The sequence below is a fragment of the Oryzias latipes genome, chromosome 1 (genome assembly GCF_002234675.1).
Source record: "Oryzias latipes chromosome 1, ASM223467v1".
In the NCBI taxonomy this organism is placed as follows: domain Eukaryota; kingdom Metazoa; phylum Chordata; class Actinopteri; order Beloniformes; family Adrianichthyidae; genus Oryzias; species Oryzias latipes.
The window spans coordinates 34328748-34352412 of record NC_019859.2 but is presented as its reverse complement, the minus strand read 5'-3'; the positions used below and the strand labels follow the sequence as shown (position 1 = coordinate 34352412).

Here is a 23665-nt window from a genome sequence, read left to right as displayed (position 1 = left end):
GAGCAAAATAATAAAAAAAAGTAACATACATATTAAAATGAAGTAGACAATAGAAAATATGTGGAACTATGAATATATACATTTTTACAATTAACACGTATTGCACAGAATTGTTATTTCCCTTCAGACTGTTAATATTGCAGATGATCGGTATAGGGTTGTTAAAGTGTTTTTAGCGTTTAAGGAGGGACAGGGTTGACCCACATCATCAGGGCGGGACACAGCAGTTCTCCTGCATCTGAAGGACAGTGGACGCTACTCTGAAGACCATGAAGTTCACATTGTGATCAGAGGACAGATGCTGTAAAAGAGGACTGGAGGAAGCATCTGAGACCTTCTGAAAGCAATTCTGACTTGGCACATTGCTGAATTTAAGGGCAGAGGTCCCATTCCCTCCTGCCACACACAATAGACCGCCCCCTTCCTCCGGTCATATATGTGCTGTCATTAAAACAAATAAATATTTTGCTTTAGAGAGAAAGTTTTACTTAAGTGTGTGTGCATGTGTGTGTGGGGGTGGTGGTCTGCTTCTTAAAGAGTTATCTCATGCGCGCGAGCGCGTAGCGGGGTTTGTCACGCGGCGGACAGGTGGCTGTCATCATCACCCTCCTCATCATCATTATTGTGCAGACGTCCCAGGAAGCGCGCGGCTGGCTGCGTTGGATGCATGCGCGCACACAGCCAGGAGCAGCGGGAAAGGAGCAAACCCGAACGCAGAGTGACTTCTAAAGTGGCACCCAGGGCGCGCTTGCGCGTGGATGTGCGCGCACAATCTGCTCCAAACATCGGACAAGGTTAAGGAGAGAGAAGGAGCCGGAGCAGCAGCCTGTCAGGGTTTTCTGGGGGTCTCAGAGATTTCTGCTGCGCTGCTCCTGCTGTCATGGAGCCTCAGAGACGCGCCGCTTCCCTGCTGCTCGGAGTTTCTCTGTGCGCGGCTTTCTGCTGTCAAGGTGGGCTGTTCTCTCCTTTCCTTCTCATTTGCCAGTTATTAAAAGCAACGCGCAGGTTTCTTTTCTGTCCTCTGACTGACCATCATGCTGGTCTGAAGTTCAGAGTGAAGAATGCTCCTCTGCTATTGAGTGAGGGGTCTTTAAACTTGCTGGATCAGTGTTTCCTCGTGCCTGTTACTTGAAGGGTCCCTCATTATGAATTGCAGCTACAGGCGTGTTTAATAGGAGAGTGCTGAATCTGCTTTTTTATTTTTATTTTGGTTGAAACAGTTTCTATTGCAAAGACAGAGAACATGCAGTCAGGAGCTCCCTTTCTCCCGGATCACATCTTTAAGATGCGCCCATGATGCAGGCTTCATATGAGGGAGCTGAGTGGACGTGCGGCTCTCTGAGCCCTTCGGAGCAGTGGTGGACTGCGTTCTGCTGGTGCAACCTTCAAAGCTTCAGAAAGAAACGGAAAGGAACAGAATGAAGATCATAAAACAAAGATGCATGCTCATCACACACTGTTCTAAAGAATGTGGATCATTGGGCACCATGACAAAGGTTGCAGGGGCAAACTGTAAATGTGGACATTTGGAAGCTGCATGGCACTCAGAAATCAAAAGGAAAAACCTGCCACAGCTTTAGAGTCTCTGGTGAAAGCTTTTCCACAAGGTCACACGTGTAGATGCTTGAAAGCCCCAGAAAATGTTTCTGCTAATGACACTGAATAAAGTTCCTTCTGGGTGACATTAGACAGACACTATTGTTTCAGTTTTGAGCTGCTTCGGTTTGAAAGGATGTAAATATGACACAAGGGTGATTTGAGCTTCTGGATTCAGAATACATCACAGAAGTGTTGGTGGCAGCTGATTAGTGGTTGTGGTTTCCTGAGGTCAGTCAGTCAATGTTAGGTTGTAAAATGAACTTGAATAAAAAATGACTAAGAAGGAACGTAAAGGAGAAATGACTTGTGTGTTTTGTTGTGTTGGCAATTAGAGTCCCGGCATCTGGATGTAAAATCTTCTTCCTTGAAACGTTTCACCACTCATCCAATCGTCCTCGTCAGTCTCAGTGGTGCAGGGTTCAAGCCCCCACACATCCTCCAGGTGGGCACCCGCATGCCTGCATTTGAAAGGCTCAGTAAGGGGAACAAAGAGGGGAAAGCAGAGCAGCAGCACTCAGACTGATGAAGCACTTGGATGAGTGGAGAAACGTTTCAAGGAGGAAGATTTTACATCCAGATGCCGTGACTCAAACTGAAGATACCTGGATAATTGACAACCTTTGCTGGCGTTTTGTTTGTTACATCTTTCTGGGATTGCGTTTGAGGATTCTTCAAACCTCACAAATTGTCAGCAGCAGACATATTAGAGACTTATTATAGACTTATAGATTATAGACTTATTGCTTTAATAAATCACACACTGAATTCTTTAGATATAACTCTTGTGCTATCCTAGGCACTTTAACATTTTTGAGTTGGGTCATCTAGACCCACTAGACAGTGCCCTGAACCTTATTTCCTCAATGATTTGTGATCTTCACTGGTGTCCATGGATTACATAAAATCCTCTTCACCTTTATCCACCTTTGTCATGGTAGGGAGAACACGGCCATGTAAGGGTGGGGTCATCTAAGATAACACAAGGGTTACAGAATGGCTCAAAAAAGCCCAGCTGATCTCAAAACACAAAACATGGATACAGAAATTTTTAAAGACCCACTCCCGTGAAAATTGTATTTTTGCTGTTTTTAACATGTTTTTGTGACATTTTACTCATGGTGGAAGACATCGATAGAGAAAATTGAGATTAAAATTGCATTTCTCTGTATTTCTTTATTGAAATCATTGTGAATCAGGAGCAGACAAAACAAATGTAGTTTGAAAAACATTGTATTTGTGACACGCAGAGTGCTGCTCCACTACATTCTGTAGAAAAATCGATCCATGAACGTCTTTGTTTTCCTCATCTGAGCTGGAATCTAAAGTTTGTTTTAAAAATGCCAGCGCAGTGATACAGAACATGTGTGATACACCCTGAAAAACCGCGTTGGTCAAGCTCCAGATTGGAAAGTGACTTCAATGGAAGTTCCAGTTCTCCACTGTCAATGTGAGCACCTTCAGTCGCTTTGACCCACTGTTTCCTCTGCCTCAGACGACCCTGCAGGAGTTTGATCTGATGGACACCGGATCAACAAATAATCCAAACGCTCAAACATTGGATTTTGTTGCCACAATGTTTCATAAAACATAAACTTAAACAGTATTTTACAGAGACATAATGGGCCAAACCTGGCAGAACTTTCTCAGTGTTTGTAGTTTAATTAGACAGAGATTCAATCATTCAAAAGCAACCAGTAACAGCTGCATGGTCACCACTGGTCTCAAACAAGCTATAATTCTCATTGAAAATAATGAGCAGAGATTGTTCCCTGGTTCCTCTGCAGTCTCGACTCGGTCACCGTTACAGCGTTTCTGCTGCTGTATTTATTGTCCTGCCTCATGTTATTCAATTTTTACTACTCCCTGTAAACCAAACTGCCTTTTGGGGGCATTAAAAATTGATTCCTTTCTAGTCTTTGGCCTAGTGACCTAAAATGTCCCATTTATTGCAGAAAGCTGCAAGCTGTTAAGGGTAGCTTTCTGGGCAGTCAAAGCAATATGGTGCACTTTAAGACGGAAAATGTCTACATTTGAGTTTATCTCAAGGGAGCAAAGATTGTATGTTCTTCTATGATTGATCCCTACTCATGTTAGGTGATATGCTAAAATGATATATTTTGAATGTTTACATGAACTGTACATCCATTTTCCCAAAAAAAACACGCCAGGAGGGATTAAAAAAGTAAAAAACAAACACAAAAGTAACATTCAGTTTTCTGTAAAGCTGAGACAGATAGGATTTAATTGCTTTTTTGTTGCTGCGTCGCAAACCTGAGCTTTTTCAAACCACGAGTTTTTTATCTTCTCCTGAACCGTCGCGATCTGAATAAAGAAATACACAAAAATGCACAATAAAAACCAGCCAGCAAAACCCAACACATTACACTAGAAAGACAAAATGTGACAAACACACTTGCTGTGACCAAGGAATAGAGGTTAGAAAGTTCAATGTCACAATACAAAAATAAAGACACAATGAATAACAGAAAGTCTCTAAGAGTAAAGTAAAACTTGATTGAACACAAACTTTTTTCAACACAATAACCTAAACTTGGTGTTTATTACTTGAGATTTACAGACCGGTTTATTAAAATATACCAATGAAAACTGTTTACATGTTTCTAGGTTACCAAAATAAACACAAGTGGGGCTATGGAAAAGCAGCAGAAAAGTGTCGCGCACAGTGCCTTGGGGCGGTGGGACATAATGAATGAAATAGGAAAATTGTACAAGGAGCCTTTATGTGAAAAAGACCCTCCGGCAAGTATTCAGTCAACTATCAGGCCCTTTTCATCCAGTCGAGCTGTTCTTTCTTGCTTAGACTTGACTGAGAACCAGCTGGTCCACCTTAACCCTTGTGCTATCCTATGACCCCACCCTTACATTGACATGTTCTCCCTACCATGACAAAGGTGGATAAAGGTGAAGAGGATTTCATGTAATCCATGGACACCAGTGAGGATCACAAATCGTTGAAGAAAAAAGGTTCAGCACACTGTCTTGTGGGTCTAGATGACCCAACTTCCAACGTCAACGTGCCTAGGATGGCACGAGGGTTACGTTTGACATCAGCCATACATACAGTAACAGTTACAGGCTTATTTCCGGCTTCAACCAATGAGGTCAGTCTTGCAGTAATTTTTTTAATGTGATCTGGTCGCTGCCATGTTGGAGCCTGACGTGTTAGTAAGTCCTGATCAGGTTTTTTTTTTGGCCCTGATTTGATACCGACTCATTTGATTTTGAGCGTCTGCTAGTTATTTTCTACTTGATACCAACTAATCAACTAGAAATGAAAAAATGTATATATTATCAACTACAAAATATAGTTATCTATTAACTATAATAATGGGTTAGATTAATCTGTACTTGTCCAGATGCTCAAAGTTCTTACATTATTCATTCACTCCTCATTCATACTTGCTGATGGTAAGCTCCTGCTGTAGCCACAGCTGCCCTGGGGCAGACTGATGGGGGCGTGGCTGCCAGTACGTGCCTACAGCCCCTCTGACCATCACCAGGACTTTCATACGCATTCTCACACCAGTGAAGGAATCCTGGAGCCAGGGAGGAGGAAGTGTCTTGCCCAAGGACTCAATGAGGTTGGCTGGGGATCGAGCCACCAACCCTTTGATCATCGGCCAACCCGCTCAACCGTCGTCCTCAAACTCGGAGCCAGACAATTGCCACCTCTGATCCAAGCAACGATCAAGAAGATATAGAGGTAGAGCTGGGCTTACCTCAATCTCTGATCCATTCTACCTCATTCACTTTCAGAAGAGAGCGTCCTGTACCAACTGCTCTTGGGCCTGCCCTTTCAGTTGATCTCCCTCAGTTGATCCCCACTGTGCAACCGGGCTTGCATGCAGCTGAGGAAATTGACCTAGCTACTAATGGGGATTCTTCTGCAGATTCTAAATCTCCTGGTGATGAGGACTTTGCCGAAGAGGTAAAACTTACCGTTGTTCCTGAGAATCCACCTGAAGGACCAGAACTCACTGACCAGGTAGAGGCAGAACCTGAACTCAGGGTAGTGAGCCTTTGCTCAACTTCAATGAGACAATTACTGAGGAACTAAACTCTTCAGGCATTGATGTTGATTCTAGTTCCACTGACCGGCGTACCGGTCGTCAACGTCACCCTCCCAATCGCTTGCAATATTCTGCGTTGGGTAATCCGCTAGTCTCTGTGGTTCACAATTTCTTTCATGGGTTAGTTGATGTGTATAGTGAAGTGCTGCGTGCCTCTGCTGTGGACACCCTTTCGCGCCCTTGTGTTTATGACGTTTAGCATGCACCGGAGTTGCATGTTCTGAAGAGGGGAGGGTGTAACCTGGGTGGAAAATTGCATTTAGTCTCCTCTCGCATCTCCTGCGTGATGAAGTCACCACACTGTGTGCGTCGGTGCGTCACACGGTCATGTGATTCGGCCCGTACAATCCGAAGCCATTAAAAACAGTTGTGGGAAGGTTGCCGGAAGAAGCATGTGGGGAAGTCTCGGGTGTTTAGCTGGAGGAGCCGACTACTGGTGCCGATTTGTCCGGAGACGAGCGTGCAACACGAAACTAAGAGAACGAAACTGGTTAGGTGATTATTTTGGATGGTGAGCTACAGCCCAGGACCTAGAACCAAACCGGAACTCTGGACAACTAGTCCGAAGGCCATTCATATTTCCACCCACACAATCCCCTATCCTCTGGATTACCCTCTGTTGGACACTTTGGCCGTTATAATGAACAATGAACTCTTGCGAATGAACTGTTGAGTCGAATCTTGAGGAACTGAACTTTCTTGAAGAAAAAAGATAATTTACAAATGTGAAACATTCTTTACTGTAAATATAGTATGGCCATTCTATGTGTGTGAATGTAATTGTTTCTTTCCTTTGTTTTTTTCAATTATATGGTACCAACAAATGCAATTCAGCTTCAGTCTCTTTCTCCTAGAGTTGAACCAGAGATCTTCTGATGTAGCCCTGTGTCTATTAAATATCCACTGTGTTTCAGATATTGATACACGTATAGGTTACATTTGTCATGGTAGGGAGAACACGTCAGTGTAAGGGTGGGGTCATCTAAGATAGCACAAGGGATAAAATAGGGGATAATTAGTCATTTGAGAAAGTTTGGTGATGGTAACTTTAGTATATTTAGAACTATAGAACATTTTTGATAACTTGTTTGTGGAGCTTGCACTCCACTGTGGCCATGGTGCATCAGATTTGATTCCCACCTTGCCCGCCCATGTGTCGAAGTGTCTTTGGGCAAGACACTAAACCCCACCTTGCCTCTGGTGGAAGGTTGGAGGCAGTGTTCAGCAGTGGAGCTGCCATCTGTGTGTGAATGTGTGTGAATGGCTGAATGGGACTGTGACTGTAAAGCGCTTTGGGCCTTTGATGAAGGTAGAAAAGCCCAGACAGAGCTATTCTCATTGAAATGAAACAAAAACCCAATATTTTATCTGTTATAATGCCTTTGTAGGTCATTGTTTGACCCAAGAAAAACCAACAGATGCTTTCTGTCAGTTTTAATCATTTGACAAGACTTACTGAGACCAGAACCTGTGAACATCTCACATTTTCACTGAACTTTTTTTGTGCGCCTGACATTACAGGTAATGAGAGGAGGATAGAGGTGCTTCCTAGAGAAGTAGTAATGGGTTTTTGAGGAATAGAATTTTTGCTTGTTTTCAGGGGCTAATTACTTGCTTACTTTTTATTTATTCTACTTTACTCAGTTTTAATTAAGCTGTACAAAGTTTAATGAGAACCTTTGTATTACAATTCATTTCCACCTGTAGTGGTTGTTTCTCTTTAGAGGCTTGGGAGGTCCTGCCATCATTATGCATACTATATTGTTGTTTAAATTGTATTTTAACAGCCATAGCTCCATGTTTTGGATGCATCCCTCTGACAGACCTCTTTAGTATTCAGATTGGCTTTCTTTGGCTCACTTCCCTCCTGTGCCTTTCGATTTTTTTGCTGCCAGCTACACTCGGCTGTTATGCAGATTACCATTCATGCTCAAATTTAGGGATACCCCATGTGACCCCAGACAATGCATACAAGCACACAGAGATCTGTGCTTACTCCTCGTTGGCTAATTTCATTTTTTATTTATTTCTTGGGGACAGTGCACATTTAAAGCATCGCTGCAATGAGCCAGAAGTAGCCCAGCGGCTATTTTTTGTCTGTTGTCCCGGGACAGATGTTAAAATGCCTCCTTTGAACTTTATTATTCCTTGTCTTGGATATCAATTAATAATTACTGAAAAATGTAAGGGAAACTAAGAATTTCAGGAAAACTTTTTTTTTAACCTTTTCTATTTTTAATTGTACCCTGTCCTATTGAAGGCAGCTGTAACTCATTGCTTTTCAGTAAGTTCGTTTTTATCAATCTTGACTTGAATTTTGTCAATAACAGTGGTGCTCAGATACATAAGATGATTGTAAAAGGCATGTTGCAGGGAGACAGCTGCCAGCTAGAAATTCCAGGTGTCTGGATAAACAGTTCATCCATGAAACATCTCTAGAGCTCCAGAGTCAATAAAAACCTCACCCTGAACTGGACAGCCTTTAACATGAAAAATGGCTGTGATTTTGGGAGGAAATTAACTAAACTCAAGACACACCTTCCTCTCTCGTGCTGAGCCTGCTCTTTCTGACATATGATGTGGCACATGATGTTCTGACTCACAGCAGTAAAATTCAATTCAGTTTTATTTGGATAGCCCAAATTCACAACAACAGTTGTCTCAATGGGCATCGTACCGGTAATTGTAAAGTAAACATAAAATTAAAAGGATGATGAATACATAGAATTCAATAGGATAATACTAAACCGAACTAACTAATCAGACTAAACTAAACTGGCATCCCTGCCCTTAGACCCTCCTTTTCAGTAAGAAGAAACTCCTAAAAAATGCATTACGGAAAAAAATGAAGAAACCTCAGGGGTGTCCACATGAAGGAGGGATCCTCCCCCAGGACGGACAGGCGATGTACTAGAACTCATAGAGAAGAATTAACTCATCTAACTCTACAACTACATATTTAAAGTCCAGGAGATTTATCCAGATGGAGTTAGGGGAAGGCTGGGGGCACAAGACGAGCCAGAGGCAGGATCTACAGCCAAGTGTAGGAGCATTAGTAGAGGTGAGCCAGAGACGAGTTACACGGCCAGGTACAGGAGCACGGATTTTCCCACTCCCCTCCCTCAGTAAAACACATCAGTAAAACACGGTGGAGGCAGTGTGACGGCTTGGGCGTGCATGGCTTCTAGTGGCACTGGGACACTAGTGTTTATTGATGACGTGACACAGGACAGAAGCAGCCCAATGAATTCTGAGGTGTTCAGAGACATACTGTCTGCGCAGATCCAGGTGAATGCAGCCAAACTGATTGGGCGGCGTTTCATAATACAGATGGACAACAACCCAAAACATACAGCCAAAGCAACTCAGGAGTTTATTAAAACAAAGAAGTGGAATATTCTTGAATGGCCAAGTCAGTCACCTGATCTTAACCCAATGGAGCCTGCATTTCACTTGTTGAAGACTAAACTTCAGACACAAACATACAGCAACTGACGGCCGCTGCAGTAAAGGCCTGGCAGAGCATTCAGAAGGAGAAAACCCAGCATCTGGTGATGTCCATGAGTTCAAGACTTCAGGCTGTCATTGCCAACAAAGGCTTTTCAACCAAATATTACTAATGACCATTTTGTTTTCAGTTATTTCATTTGTCCAATTACTTACGAGCCCACGAAATGAAGGGATTGTGTTTAAAAAATGCCTTTGTTTTTCACATTTTTATGCAATCTTGTTGTTCAACCCATGGAATAAAAGCTGAAAGTCTGCACTTCAATGGCATCTGATTTTTTTTATTTAAAATTCACTGTGGTAATGTACAGAAACTAAATTAGGAAAAATGTGCCTCTGTCCAAACATTTATGGTCCTGACTGTATTTTCCTGTTGGAGAGCTATGGGAGTCTAACTCCTATATTTTTCTTATAACTATCGGTAACTTTTGTAATATCTCCTGGTTTGATTTTCCTTGTTCCTGCTAATGTTTTTCACCAGAATGCCATGGTGGTGTGTACCAGAGGAAGCTGTATCGCGACCTGATGGTGAACTACAATCGGCTGGAGAGACCAGTCCAGAATGACTCTGCACCCATTGTGGTGGAACTCGGGATCACGTTGCTGCAGATCATTGATGTGGTGAGTTTTGGAGGGTATTTTGAGGAGTACAGAGTAGTATGAAATGTACTTCTCCTTAAAGTTATGAAGTGAACATTCATCTTTGGAACAGTAAGACGTCTCTCTGGTCTGCATTGAGCTCAATCAGTCTGAGTTGAGAAATGGCCTCTCAATCTCTGCCTCCAACTTTCTAGTTAATCTCTTACTGATTCTGCCGCCCTGCTTCCTGCTTTCCATTCGGATCACAAAACCTTTCATGTCACAGTTAAAATTATTTATGGTTTTGTTTCAGTGTGGAGTTTTACTTAATATAGAACTGAAGCAATGTATTAACTACTGAATTAAAGTTGCATGAAAATAAAGAGATTAAAACATTAATCTCTTTACTACTACTCAAGTAATCCCACCCAGAGGGGTTACATGCAGAGAATGTGGAATGAATGGATGCTTCGAAACCCACAATCAAGGTTAACTGCCAAACAACTGGTAGCTCAGTGCTCTAACATCCACAAACGGCAACTCCTATCACAACTTGACATTGAAGCGATACAATACAATGCCACGGGAGAGCCAGAACAACAGGTCAGAGAGGAGGTTATGCCACACTCCCACCCTGAGATTGGGTACACAGCCCCAACAACCACAATTACGCTGAGCGAGGCAGCAACTGACCTGAAAGACAAGATCATGTCTACAATGAACACTAGGCAACCCCGACACCAACTACAACGGTTAAGTGACGTACCTGAAAGTCTACTGGAAACTGTGAATGAAGCATTGAGGGCAATTCCTACCACAACCATCACAGAAACCAATGAACTGGTTTACACTTCAGCAGCAGTGATCCTTGAGATGCTTGGCTACAAGAGCAACCATGGAAGAAAACAGTACCCACCATGGAAGCAACGGTTAGAGGCCAAAATCAAGGCAACTCGGAAGGATGTGAGTAAGCTGACAGAGGCTCAAAGAGGTACAATGAGAAAGCAAGTACCTAAGAGATACAGCCAGATGCCCATACCTGAAGCACTGGAAACTGCCAAACAAAGGCTCCTAGCCTTGAGCAGCCGCCTAAAGAGGTACACAAGAGACAATGAAGCCAGACGAATAAACAGGCTCTCCGCAACTCAACCTGCAAAAGTGTACGCTCAGTGGCAGGGTCAAAACAGCCGAGCAGACCCACCAAGGCTAGAAACTGAACAGTACTGGAAAAGCATATGGGAGAAAGAGACAGCACATAACAGCAATGCCCAGTGGCTGGTCTCTCTGAGAAAAGAACATAGCAACCTCCCTGAACAGAATCCAGTAACCATCACAGTGGCAGACATCCAAGAAAAAGACTCAGGTATGAAGAACTGGACAGCACCGGGCCCTGACATGATACATGCCTAATGGCTAAAGAAGTTTACCACACTCCACGAGCGCCTGGCAGCACAAATGAACCAGCTGCTAAGAGATGCGACTCACCCCGAATGGCTAACGGAAGGGCGACCGATCCTGATCCAGAAGGATCCCTCAAAGGGTGCAGTCCCATCCAACTACCGGCCAATAACCTGTCTCTCCACAACATGGAAGCTCATGTCTGGCATCATTGCAACCAAGATAAATAGGCACATGGATCAATTCATGAGTAACACACAGAAGGGCATTGGTAGAGACTCCAGAGGAGCCAAACACCAACTCCTGGTCGACAGAACAGCGCTCAAGACTGCAGGTCACGACACACCAACCTGTGCACAGCCTGGATTGATTACAAGAAGGCCTATGACTCGATGCCACACACATGGATCACTGAATGCTTGGAGCTGTACAACATCAACAGGACTCTAAGAGCCTTCATAGGAAACTCAATGAAGCTGTGGAAAACCACCCTTGAAGCCAATGGGAAGCCACTTGCACAAGTGTCCATCAAATGTGGGATATACCAAGGTGATGCTCTGTCCCCACTGCTGTTCTGCATAGGTCTCAACCCCCTCAGTCAAATAATCACCAAGACTGGCTATGGATGACTCAGAAATGGGGCCAACATCAGTCACCTCCTCTACATGGATGACATCAAGCTATATGCTAAGAGCGAGCGTGACATTGACTCCCTGATCCACACCACCAGGATCTACAGTACTGACATTAGGATGTCATTTGGGCTCGAGAAATGCAGCCGGATGGTGACAAAGAGAGGCAAGGTAGTCCACACAGGAGGGGTCTCACTCCCAGAAGGAACAATAGCAGACATCGAGGACAGTTACAAGTACCTTGGAATTCCACAGGCAAATGGCAACCTGGAGCAGGCAACAAGGAAAGCTGCAACAGCTAAATACCTCCAACGAGTAAGGCAAGTCCTGAGAAGCCAGCTCAATGGCAAAAATAAGACCCGGGCAATTAACAGCTACGCACTGCCAGTTATCAGATACCCTGCAGGAATAATAAGATGGCCAAAGGAAGAGATACAGACCACGGATGTTAAAACACGAAAGCTCCTCACCATGCATGGAGGGTTCCATCCCAAATCCAGCACCCTGAGACTCTATGCTAGCCGCAAGGAAGGAGGCCGAGGACTAGTGAGCGTAGAAGCCACTATCCAGAATGAAACATCCAAGATCCATGAGTACATCAAGCTCAAGGCCCCAACTGACAGTGTGCTCAGTGAATGTCTCAGGCAATGGAGAGCAGAGGATACAGTGCTGGAGGGCAGAACCTCATGGGAGGACAAACCCCTGCATGGGATGTACCACCGGACCATAACTGAAGTGGCTGATATCAAGAAGTCCTACCAATGGCTAGAAAGGGCTGGCCTACAGGACAGCACTGAAGCGCTCATCCTGGCAGCCCAGGAACAAGCCCTGAGAACCAGAGCAATGGAGGCTCAGATCTACCACACCAGACAAGACCCAAGGTGTAGGCTGTGCAAAGAGGCGCCTAAAACAATCCAGCACATAACTGCAGGGTGTAAGATGCTGGCAGGGAAAGCATACATGGAGCCCCACAATCAAGTGGCTGGAATAATATACAGGAACATGTGTGCAGAATATGGACTGGAAACCCCAAGGTCAAAATGGGAAACACCTCCGAAGGTGGTAGAGAATGAGAGGGCAAAGATCCTGTGGGACTTCCAGATCCAGACTGATAGGATGGTAATGGCGAACCAACCAGACATTGTAGTGGTGGATAAAGAACAGAGGAAAGCCGTTGTGGTGGATGTGGCAGTGCCAAGCGATGGGAACATCAGGAAGAAGGAACATGAGAAACTGAAGAAATACCAGGGACTCAGAGAAGAACTGGAGAATGCATGGAAAGTGAAGGTGACAGTGGTGCCTGTGGTAATTGGGGCACTTGGGGCAGTAACCCCCAAGCTGGAGGAGTGGCTACAACAGATACCTGGAAAGACCTCAGACCTCTCAGTCCAGAAAAGCGCAGTGCTAGGAACAGCTAAGATACTGCGCAGGACCCTCAAGCTCCCAGGCCTCTGGTAGAGGACCCGAGCTTGGAGGAGAAACCACCCGCGGAGGGTGAGAGGGGCGTTTTATATATATATATATATATATATATATATATATATATATAGTATTACACACATATTCACGGGGGTTAGGGACCAGACACAACCACTAAAAATTCAAAATCTACGAATACGGAGAACCACCACCACCCCATGTGCGAAGAATGTCCGTCACCGGTCCTCACTCATAATAAGAATCATATGTTTTTGGGAAGATTTTTACTTACCTTTTAATATACAATTAGAAAAACAAAATGTACTTTCTGGAGTCATCTCACATGATATTTTATCTAGTTCTAAGTGTTTTATTTAATATAAATTTTATTTTAACAAGAACAGTCGTTCATCTTCCAACCTGTTCGTTCCCTTTCGGGGCCACTGGACTGCTGGAGCCTATCCTAGCCACTTGCGGGTGACAGCAGGGGACATCCTGGACAGGTTGCTCGTGATATGCGATTTTAGTGATCAATATTTCGATGACGATATAACTTGCAATAAATGAACAAATAGCAAAAACAACAAAACATTTCCATTTCACTGCAAAGGTTAATTTAAATAAGAGTCAAAGTACCTTAAATTATTCTCCAAATCACCCTTGTCTTATTATGAGGGCAACATCTAACATAAAAGCTCCAACCGATTGGTCAACAACGTGAAAGGCTCCATCCGATTAGTCAAATGCATAAAGTGATTTATTCAATTCATGAAATAGTTCACGTTGCCATGGAGATTGTTTTATCACATTTAAGGTTTACCATTTACTGCGATTTTCGCCGACTTTTGCGATATGGATATTGCACAGCTTGAAATGGTGATAACGATAAATTTGCGATTAATATGCAGGCGTAGCACCACCCAATACCAAAATATGCCACTGGGAGGGATGGAGAGGCAGAACAGCGAAATTCTCTGTGATATCAGCCTTTCCCGTCCATGCACTGCGTCCGGTGGAAATAATCATGGAGGTAGGGCGGAGCAGACAAGACAAGAAAATGTCCACAGAAGAGGGACAGGTCCAATGACTGATTAATCCAATGGCTGGTTAAACTATAGAATGTACAGTAGCCTTAACAGAAAATGAAAAAAAAAAACCAGAGAGCCGCCATAACAAAGCCAGCACCAAAATGATGGCCAAATTCACATCCAGCTCCTAACTAACAAAAGGGTAAACAACAGCAGAAAAAAACGCCAAAAGTCACGACGAGTTCAGCCAGCATAAAAAACCCATCCTAGCGAGGACCCCCAGCCTTAATAACCACGGAAAAACCCCCACAATCCCCAAAACGGGAACTGGATGACGCAGAGCCACGCAGCAGTATCCGAACCAGGTGCACATCGTTACTTTCAAGAACAGGAACTGCAATTCCCAGGGTTCTTCGGGGTGTCACGTCACCGATGACCGGTTCGAGCAGAGAACCAAGAAGAGCCGCAATGTGGGAAAGCCTCAACATGTAAAAACACAGAGGAAGACGGCTGCATGGGACGCTCAACATAGAGATTCCGGTGCTTACGGCTTTTAGGAAGGCCCTGATCTCCCGATCGAGCGCCACTTACGATCCGAACACTGCAGGGCTCTCCCCCTGCAGATGCATGCCTGAGACGCGGGCGCTACTGCGCCGAAAGACGCGGGAGCCGCGACACTGCCTGAGCAGAAGAAGGGGGACCATTGAGTTTGAAGAAGAACGGGGGGAAGACATCATGCCGCTAAGAAAAGCGAGAAGGAGAACAGCGGGCATGGAGAACCGGTGATGAACGCAGAGCTCACGGAAATGGAAGAAAAGGGATGGGACCGCACCTGGAACTTAAGTAGAACGCTAATAGACTGAACCGCCCGCGGGGGGGAGTAACCAGGAAAACCTACTGCTCGAGTTGCCTGCCTGAAATACTCCTAGGATCGTTCATTTCATGTTTTTCTCTGATTGCAAAAATCGAGGATGTAATGTTTTTAAAAAAGTGGTAAAGTTGGATTTTCTTTTTTTTTTTTTTTTTTTTAACTTGTCCTGTCCAACAGCTGGGCAGACAGACGAGAGCTGAGGGCCTCTTGTGTTGGACATATTTTGCTTTAACAAGAGAGGTTATTAATCTTCTGACAAACCAAAGGTATGTCTGAATAAACCCCTTTTGTAATTGAGGCCAAACTTTATTAATTTCAATCATGTCTGAAAATCTTTGGTGTTGGACCGGACGGAAAAGGAAAGGAGGGAAGAAGAGAGAGGGATGTTAGAGAGAGGGGGGGTAGGGGGTGATAATAGGAGGGGAAGGGGGATAAGACCATGAAGCAGCATACAGCAACAAGTTTACTGGTTGTTAATCATTATAGTAAGGTTCAAATGCAGTACAAAAAGGGCGGGGCCCGTCCACACACACACTCAAATGTTATAAACACACCTGCTAGCTGCAAAAATGTCCACCTGTCGACATGTACACAAAACCGATTGTGTTCACACGCATACTTATGCCTTAAAACCAACTAGTGTGAAATATTTCAGTCATTCAGTCATGCAAGCTATTAGTGCAAAGGTGAGCTAACACCAGTGCTCAGGTGAGGTTTTATGTTCTTCTAAAATGGATGGTGGAACGTGAAAAGAAGGAGGGAGAGTGCCCAGCCATCCCCACCCCAAGACCCCCACCGCAGCAGCAGCGGCAGCCGGAATCCCCCCAACGCCACACGGGAACCGGCAGGGAACAACCGCCGCCCGGGCGACCAAGCCCGCCACCCAGGCCAGGGCCAGCAGGGCCGCCGCAAGGCCCCCAGAGCCAGAGGCCAGGGAAGCACGGAGGGAAAGAGAGCGCCGCCCCAGCCCAACCAGGAGAGCAGCCCCCCCGCCGCGCCGGGAGAACCCAACGCAGAGCCCCACCGGAGAAGGACGCCCACAGCCCCAAACGAGCACCCCACCACCGCCCAGGAGTTCCGGGCATCCCCCCGCCCCAACCCCAGGTACGAGCCAGGACCCCCCAAGGGAGACCCGCTCCGCACTCCAGGCAGCCATCCGCCCGGCCCACGGTTGGTCCAGGGAGGAGCGAGGCAGTGGGCCCGCCGCCCCCGCCCAGGAGGGGGGAACCCCGGGGAAAAAAAGAGGGCCCACAAGGGGTGTTATAAATATGGCCCGACCAGGCTCGGCCACAGTTGGAAATTTGGCGGGGCCCAGCACTCAGGAGCAAGGACCAGAACCCACCCCCCAGGGACCAGACACCCCCGGCTCAGATGTAATGTGAACTCCCCCACCGCGCGGAGAGAGCACCGCCGGGCCCAGGAAGCCGGCACCCCGGGGACACGGCCGCCGTTGCAAAGGGGGGCCCGCACCCCCCACCAGGGAAGAGGCAGGGGACAGATGGACCCAGGTCCCACCTTCCTTGCAAAATGTGTGTGCGTGTATGTGTGTTTGAGATGGTGTGTGTGTGCATGTGTGTGTGTTTATGTTGGGATGTATATATTGAGGGGGGAGGGGTGTGTGTACTAAGGGGGGTGCAGTTAAAATTGGCGGGTAGGGCACTAAGGGGACATCTCCTGATTACTCACAGTGACGTCCCCTCACCCTCCCCACCAAGGGGCCCTAAATGTCTAAGGTGCGGTTAAAATTGGCGGGTAGGGTGCTAGGAGGACATCCGCTGCTTGCTGGCAGTGATGTCCAAGCACCCCCCCTACCAAGGGCCCTACATGTCTAAGGTGCAAATAAAACCGAAAGAGGGGGGGCCCACTCCATACGGCAACCATAGGAGGGGGGCCACTGCCTAGTAAACCCCCCCCCAAGGCTCATCGCAGGCTAAGCCCCCCACCCCCTCACCCTATTATGAGGTTATATGAGGAAGGGGGTAAGTTGGGGACAGCTGATAGACTGTCCCCCGGTGGTCAAACAGCCGTCCCCCGCCCCCCCCCCAGCGAGGGGGCCAGGCCCACCCAGCCCAGGGGCCCCACCCCCGGAGGCGCCGACACCCCAGGCCAAGCACCACCCCCCCCACACAGAGAGAGAGGAGCCAGAAAGCGCCGGCCCCCCCCGGAGCAAGCCCAGGCCCCCACCCCCAAACGCCGGCCCTAGAAGAGCTCTGGTCAGGCCTCGACGGGACCGAGGCAGCCAACCGGCCGGGGAAACCGCCGATGGCCTCAGTGGAGACCCCGACCCGTCAACCCCCCCTGCCCCGTACCAATAGCGGACCCTCCCCCTCCCCCAAAATGCCCCCCCACAGGTCAGGGCCGACAAGACCCCCCACCCCACCCCCCCCAGACCCCGCAGCCGAAGCGGAGGACACCCAGAGCGACCGGGGGCCCCAAGAGGGTTGTCCCGTCCCGCCCCAGAGCCAGGGAAGGGCCGATCCCAGCCCCAGGCGTAGATGGGAAGCCCATCCAGCGCCGCTGCCCCCCCCCCCCCCCCCCCCACCCGAGCAGCGCCCCCCACCAACCCCCCCCAGCACAGGCAAAGGGACCACCCCCCCAAGCCAGGCCAGACCACCACCCCACCCCCCCCACCACGCACCCCCACACCCAAGCCCAAAGGACCACGCAGCGCCCCAGCCCGCCCCACCCAGGCGCCGGACCCGATCCCCCGACCAACGGAGCCCCCAACAACCCCCGCCAGGCACCGGAGGCCCCGACCCCCACCCCGGCCCACGGCAGAAGGGCAAGGAGCAGCGACGACCAGGCCCCCCCCACCCCCTAAGTCACGGAGTTAGCTATGGGAGACCAGAGAGACCGAATTCTTTCGAAGTTACTTGAACTTTGGGCTGACATTTTTTCCAAGCTGATATGATCAAGCAGCAGATTTCTGTGTTGACTTATATTTATATTTTTTTTGCTTTTCCAATTTATTAAAATAGTTTTTTTAGCAATGCAAAGAGTTATGAAAATGATAGAGCCTAAAGTTGGATTTTCAATCAAAACAGGAACAAATAACACATGAACAATTTATGCTAATTTACCAATAATTGATATTTTGGGTGAGGTTTTTCTTCTGGGTCTGGTGGTCTTTAATGACTTTTGGGCTAGAAAACCATAACTCTATCTGCCAACATTGGCAGAGGTTAAATGACGATTCAAAGCATTTTTTTAAAGTAGTCAAAGGAAGCAAAAAGATCCAAGGGGCTGTGAAAAGAGGAAAAGGCAAAGAGAAAGCAACACATTTGTTGCCAAACTTCCAAAAGTGCTGGAAGACAGGTAAAATAGGAAAAAAGAACAGAATAAAACTGTTGTAAAACTGTTTCTTTTACTTCTTTAGGAAAACCTGGCAAATTAAAGAAAAGACAAAAAATTGTCATTTGTTCCTTCTGGAGGTGAGGGATTAACAAATTACAGTAGTCAATTTAGTGTAATGTTTTTCCAAGTAAAAATATTATAAAATACATTTCTTAACCCTTGTGCTATCTTAGATAAGCCCACCCATACATTGACGTGTTATTCCTAGCATGACAAAGGTGGAAAGATTTCATGTAATCCAGGGGCATCACACGGGCCGCCACGGGCCCACACATGAAGAGTAAAAATCATAAGGACGGTTAAAAAAGAAAGCAAGTTTCTAGTCCATTCCTGTGGCGAGTTATGATTTTTTAAAGAAATAACCGAAATGCGCAATTCCGCCACTAGGGGGAGCAAAGGAAAGGCAAAACAGGTGAAACAGCATATCTCTGCATGTGCCAAAAGTGAAACATAACAGCTCTGTTTCTGGGTAAGATGCACTTTGGTTCCCTATGAGCCTTACTGCTGTTGTCTTGCTATAAGCATAATCAGTAGCAACACCCTAATGACCAAAATGTAAACAAAACTAAAACAAAGCTGTTATTTTGCTTTTAGATTATGGTCCGGCCCACTTGAGATCAGACGGGCTGAATGTGGCCCCCGAACCAAAATGAGTTTGACACCCCTGATGTAATCCATGGACACCAGTGAAGATCACAAATCATTGAAGAAAAAAGGTTCAGAGCACTGTCTAGTGGGTCTAGATGACCCAACTCCCAATGTTAAAGTGCCTAGAATTGTACAAGGGTTAAGTATTTAACAGTGATTTCAGTTTTTAAATTCTTATCAAAATATTTGGATTCTTGACATTGATGTTGTCTTAAAGTGGACCAGTAATGAAGTTTTAGACCGATTTACCCTAACGGTACCAATAATAGTTAAAAAAATATTACTACCACTGCAAAGGGTCCCATGTTATTGTTCGCCTGGGGCCCCCAAACTGCTAAGTCTGCCACTGGCTAAACCAAAGAACTAAATCTGTCATCCCTGTACATGCATGAACTAGACAATCTGGTTCAAATGAACCCATGATGTTGGCTGCTTGTTCTATTAAATGTGCACCACGTCAAGAGGAGAAGACACAAAGGTTTTGAAATTTCAAGTGACATAAGACTCTTTTATCAACACCCACCCACACACAGCTGGAAGTTCCCCTGAGTAACTCCATTTGTGCCGTTTTCTGGGTTTGTCATTAGCTCCTCCTTTCCCTGCATTTCCTGTTTGTGTGTTCCTTTCAACTGTTTGCTGTTGAGCACATGCATAATGAATAAACTGCCAAATCCATAGGAACCCATGTTTACTGGACAGCTGTAAATAATGTAAAGCTGGCTTTGCTTGTTTTTTGCGCGTTTCCCATCTGCTCATGGGTAACTCTATAAACATGGAAGTAGGGCAGGTAGAGAGACTGAGTTTACAACTCTGACAGGGACTCAAGCAAACGAGCTCCGGATCAAACACCATGCTGCAGGGAATTCCTGCAAGAGTGCAAAAATAGTCACCAAAAATAACATTATTTTCATATACAAAAAAAAAAAAATTCCCAGCTTGTGCCAACAATTTATCTTATATCGTGGAGTGGTTATAACTGTGGCTTCACGGTTAAAAGTCACTGGTTCAAATCCCAGCTGGGTTCTTTCTGTGTGGAGTTTGCATGTGTTCCTGGTGCATGTGTGGGTTGTTTGTCAGCACTTCAGCCTCTTTCTACATGTTGATTGGTGACACAAAAGTGTCCCTTATAGGTGTGGACGGGTGTTGTGGTCTGTCTTTGTCTGAATGGTGAACTGCCTTCTGCCTTGGTCACCTGCACCAGTACGGGGCTCGAGTATGCAGGTTTTTGAGTTGTCCAGGTCAGCGGACGTGATTTTTCTGGGAAAAGATTTTTTTTACTTGCTTGTTTCAAAATATGTCAATCTACAAATGTGTACAAGCCGCATGGTTCAAAACCAAGGGAAAAAGTAGCGGCATACAGTCCACAAAATACGGTAAGCACTTCAAAAAAACCTTTTTCTAGTGAATAAAATAATTTAAATAGCCTATTAATAAAACATTAAAAACTATATCAAATATCACCTGAGATTACTTGAAAAACTAATTGTTTTTCTTCCTTATTTTATGCAACACCAACAGTAAAAGTCCTCTCAAAAAGTTTATTACTTTTATAAATAAAAAAAAAGGTTTATTGTTTCATTAATAATATCACAAAAAGTGACATATAAATTGTTTGATAAATGAGTTGTTTCCTCACCCTCTGTTTTTTCGGGGAAATTAAATGTTTACCATGCATTAAAAATAAACGAATTAACAAATCATTAATAAAGCATTACCTTAACGCGTGAACTAAGTGTGGTCCTGCACTGCTTCACCTCGCAGTCTACTCTGTAATTGAACAGGAAACACAAAATATAGAGATTTAAACAAAAATAAGGATTAAAAAGATTAGAATTACAAATAAATTGGGATTAAAGAACAGATTAGAGGACACATTTATTTTATAATTAGTTGCTTATGATGGCTAGCACAATGACAGGTGTTCCACTGCCTCACTTGCCTCCTCCGACCGCACGTCCCTGGTTGAAACGTATTTTAATGAGGAAATAAAAACCACTGAACCGACCTCAAACCCGCCCAAATTATGTCTGCCTGCCCAAAGCAACGTATGCCCGCAAATTTAGAGTCAAAACCGCCCAATTGTGCAGGGATTACCCCAATCTGGCAACGCTTTTTTTTTTTGAGGGAAGAAAGAGGGATAGGAAGAGATAACGATGAGAAATAATGAACACCTGTAGATTTCATTTTATAAAATATTTTACTTCCTTTCCTTTTTATCATCCAGAATTCCATCTAGATTAATTTCCTATTCTCTGTCCAGCTATCCTATCAGTCATTCACCGTCTTAAGCCGCTCCACTTATTAATGTGCTTCCTCTTGTTCCTGTCTAGGATGAAAAGAACCAAGTGTTGATCACCAACGCATGGCTGCAGATGGTGAGTCTCTCTCTGTGTTCTTTATGCTATAATTCACATGGAAAATGTTTATAAAAGATGTTTTTTTCTACAGTCAATCTTCAATACGGAAGTACAAAGACTAAAATCAGTTTGAACTTACTTTAATTGTTTAACAATTTTTTTTCTGTCATTGTCCACCTAAACAAACTCTGATTTCATGATATAAAGATAAGGGGAGTTAAGGATCAACAGGTGTTTGAATAATTCCAAATACATGAACTTTTTTGTTGTGAAATAGTCAGAGATCTTTTGATTACAACCAATGAGTATTACACAGTGTAATGTGCAATAATGATTACTGAAATGTTTAATTTACAATCAATAAGCTATTGATTTTCTTTACTTGATCTCCAATGTGTAGCAATAATTATTAGTTTAATGTGATAATGTGTGTTCATAATAATCAATGATTATTCCGTAATGGTTACTGTTTAATGAAATCATGAATGAATGTTTTCTGAAGATAATAGGCATAATTAATAGGCACTGGATTTTGTAATTTGAAAATTATCTATCGGATCAGAACTGGATTACAAAAACCATGTAAAACTATAAGATCAAGTAACTCAGTAGGGGTGGGGTTATCGAATCTCGCTTCTTCCCACTCCTTTTCAAGCAATAAATCAAGCTCTACTTGACTTTAGTTAATGATCACTATTATTAATTAAGCATATGTAATTTAAGTTTCTTTATTTTTTTATTTATTTTTAATTTTTTTTATCTATGCATTTTCTCATTTCTGTAATGAGTTTGATAAATATGTGTAAATTCTTTATTACTTTGACTACAATGCTTGGAATCAATCAACTTGGTGTGCCCTATATATGACATAAGTTTGAAAATAGACCATTCATTGACGGTGAATCGCAGATGAAATAATGGCACCTGACAAAGATCCTATTTATGAAGTAGAAAATATGGTGCCCCACTCCACCCCCCCTGGCAGAAGAAAGACTGAACAGATAGCTCTCAGCAACGGGGAGGGGAAGTGGGGCGGAGTTGCTCTGCAGAAACAGTCCTACCCACAACTGAGAGCCAAATTTCAAATGAACTCCTGCCGCTCTGCAGAAACTGTCCTACAAAACGACAGTTTTTTTAGTTTAAAAACAGCATAGTCATAATTAAAAGAGAACTAGGAACGCCGTGAAAATAGATCAAAAGATGATGAGAGTGGGAATCTCAATACCCCATTTATCAGGATACAAGCATTTTGACTTTGCTTTGCAGTTAAAATAATGTACAGTGTGAATCATAGTGCTCCCCAGCTTGAGTGAAATCCTGTTTGAATCTGATCAACAGTCTAATGATCACAGCATCTTTGTTCGGGGGGAGGGGGATAACGAGGTCCCAGTAAGGTTGAGTGGACTGCTGACTTGCTTACAGGTTAAGAAGGCATCAATTATTCAGCAGGCCGCCTCTTTAATACTCGCCTCCGCTCTGAGGCAACGACTTGTGAGGCTCTGCAGACGCAGCAGGTTTTGAAGGTGACTTAAGAAGCACCACATGCGTGTCACATTTACACACGACATCGCCAGAAAGTGTCCTGACTCCATAAAAGCAGTGTTGGAGATTTATGCCAGCCTTGATCCTGGACACTGATTTAATCTAGAGTGGATTGAAAATATTGATATCAAATGAAAAGAACTGTGATTTGTCATTTTTAGGAATACTGCTGTTATTAATCTTGATGATCCACAGAAACAAGCAGATAATCTTCAGATGGTGAAGATAGATAGGTAACTTTTTCAATTACCAATACGAAGCCCATCGAGACGACTGTTGTTGTGAATTTGGGCTATATAAATAAAATTGAATTGAATTGAATTGAAGTATGTGGGTTCTGTCTGCTGCAAGCAAAACCACTATGACTGTGGAAGAAATCCAAAGCCCCCTTTCTGTTAAATGTTGACCACAAAATTCATTTGTGGCCACTTTGGCCAACATTTTTAAAAACTTCCCCATTTGTTTGAACTGTAGCTAAGCTGGAATTTGAAGAGCGTGTTTCACACCGTCCTAAAATCAGGCCACCGTAATTCCAATTAGTCATGTTCTCAGAATTTCAGTTATGTAAGTATCAACCTATTCTCAGACACGTTACCTTATGTAGTATTGTGATCTGCTCATCTGTGTCTGACACATTAAA

The 23665-nt window shown here is 44.6% G+C and overlaps 1 protein-coding gene across 1 annotated transcript in view; it reads left to right on the top strand.

Annotated features, from left to right (window-relative positions):
* The first annotated feature begins 586 nt into the window (after window positions 1-586).
* LOC101167346 (neuronal acetylcholine receptor subunit alpha-7-like) overlaps window positions 587-23665 on the top strand; it is a 44313-nt gene continuing 21234 nt past the window's right edge. Inside the window, exons 1-3 of the mRNA XM_004066284.4 lie at window positions 587-950; window positions 9679-9818; window positions 21457-21501. Coding sequence (XP_004066332.1) covers window positions 881-950; window positions 9679-9818; window positions 21457-21501 — 255 coding nt within the window. The 5' untranslated portion in view covers window positions 587-880. The remainder of the gene's footprint in view (window positions 951-9678; window positions 9819-21456; window positions 21502-23665) is intronic.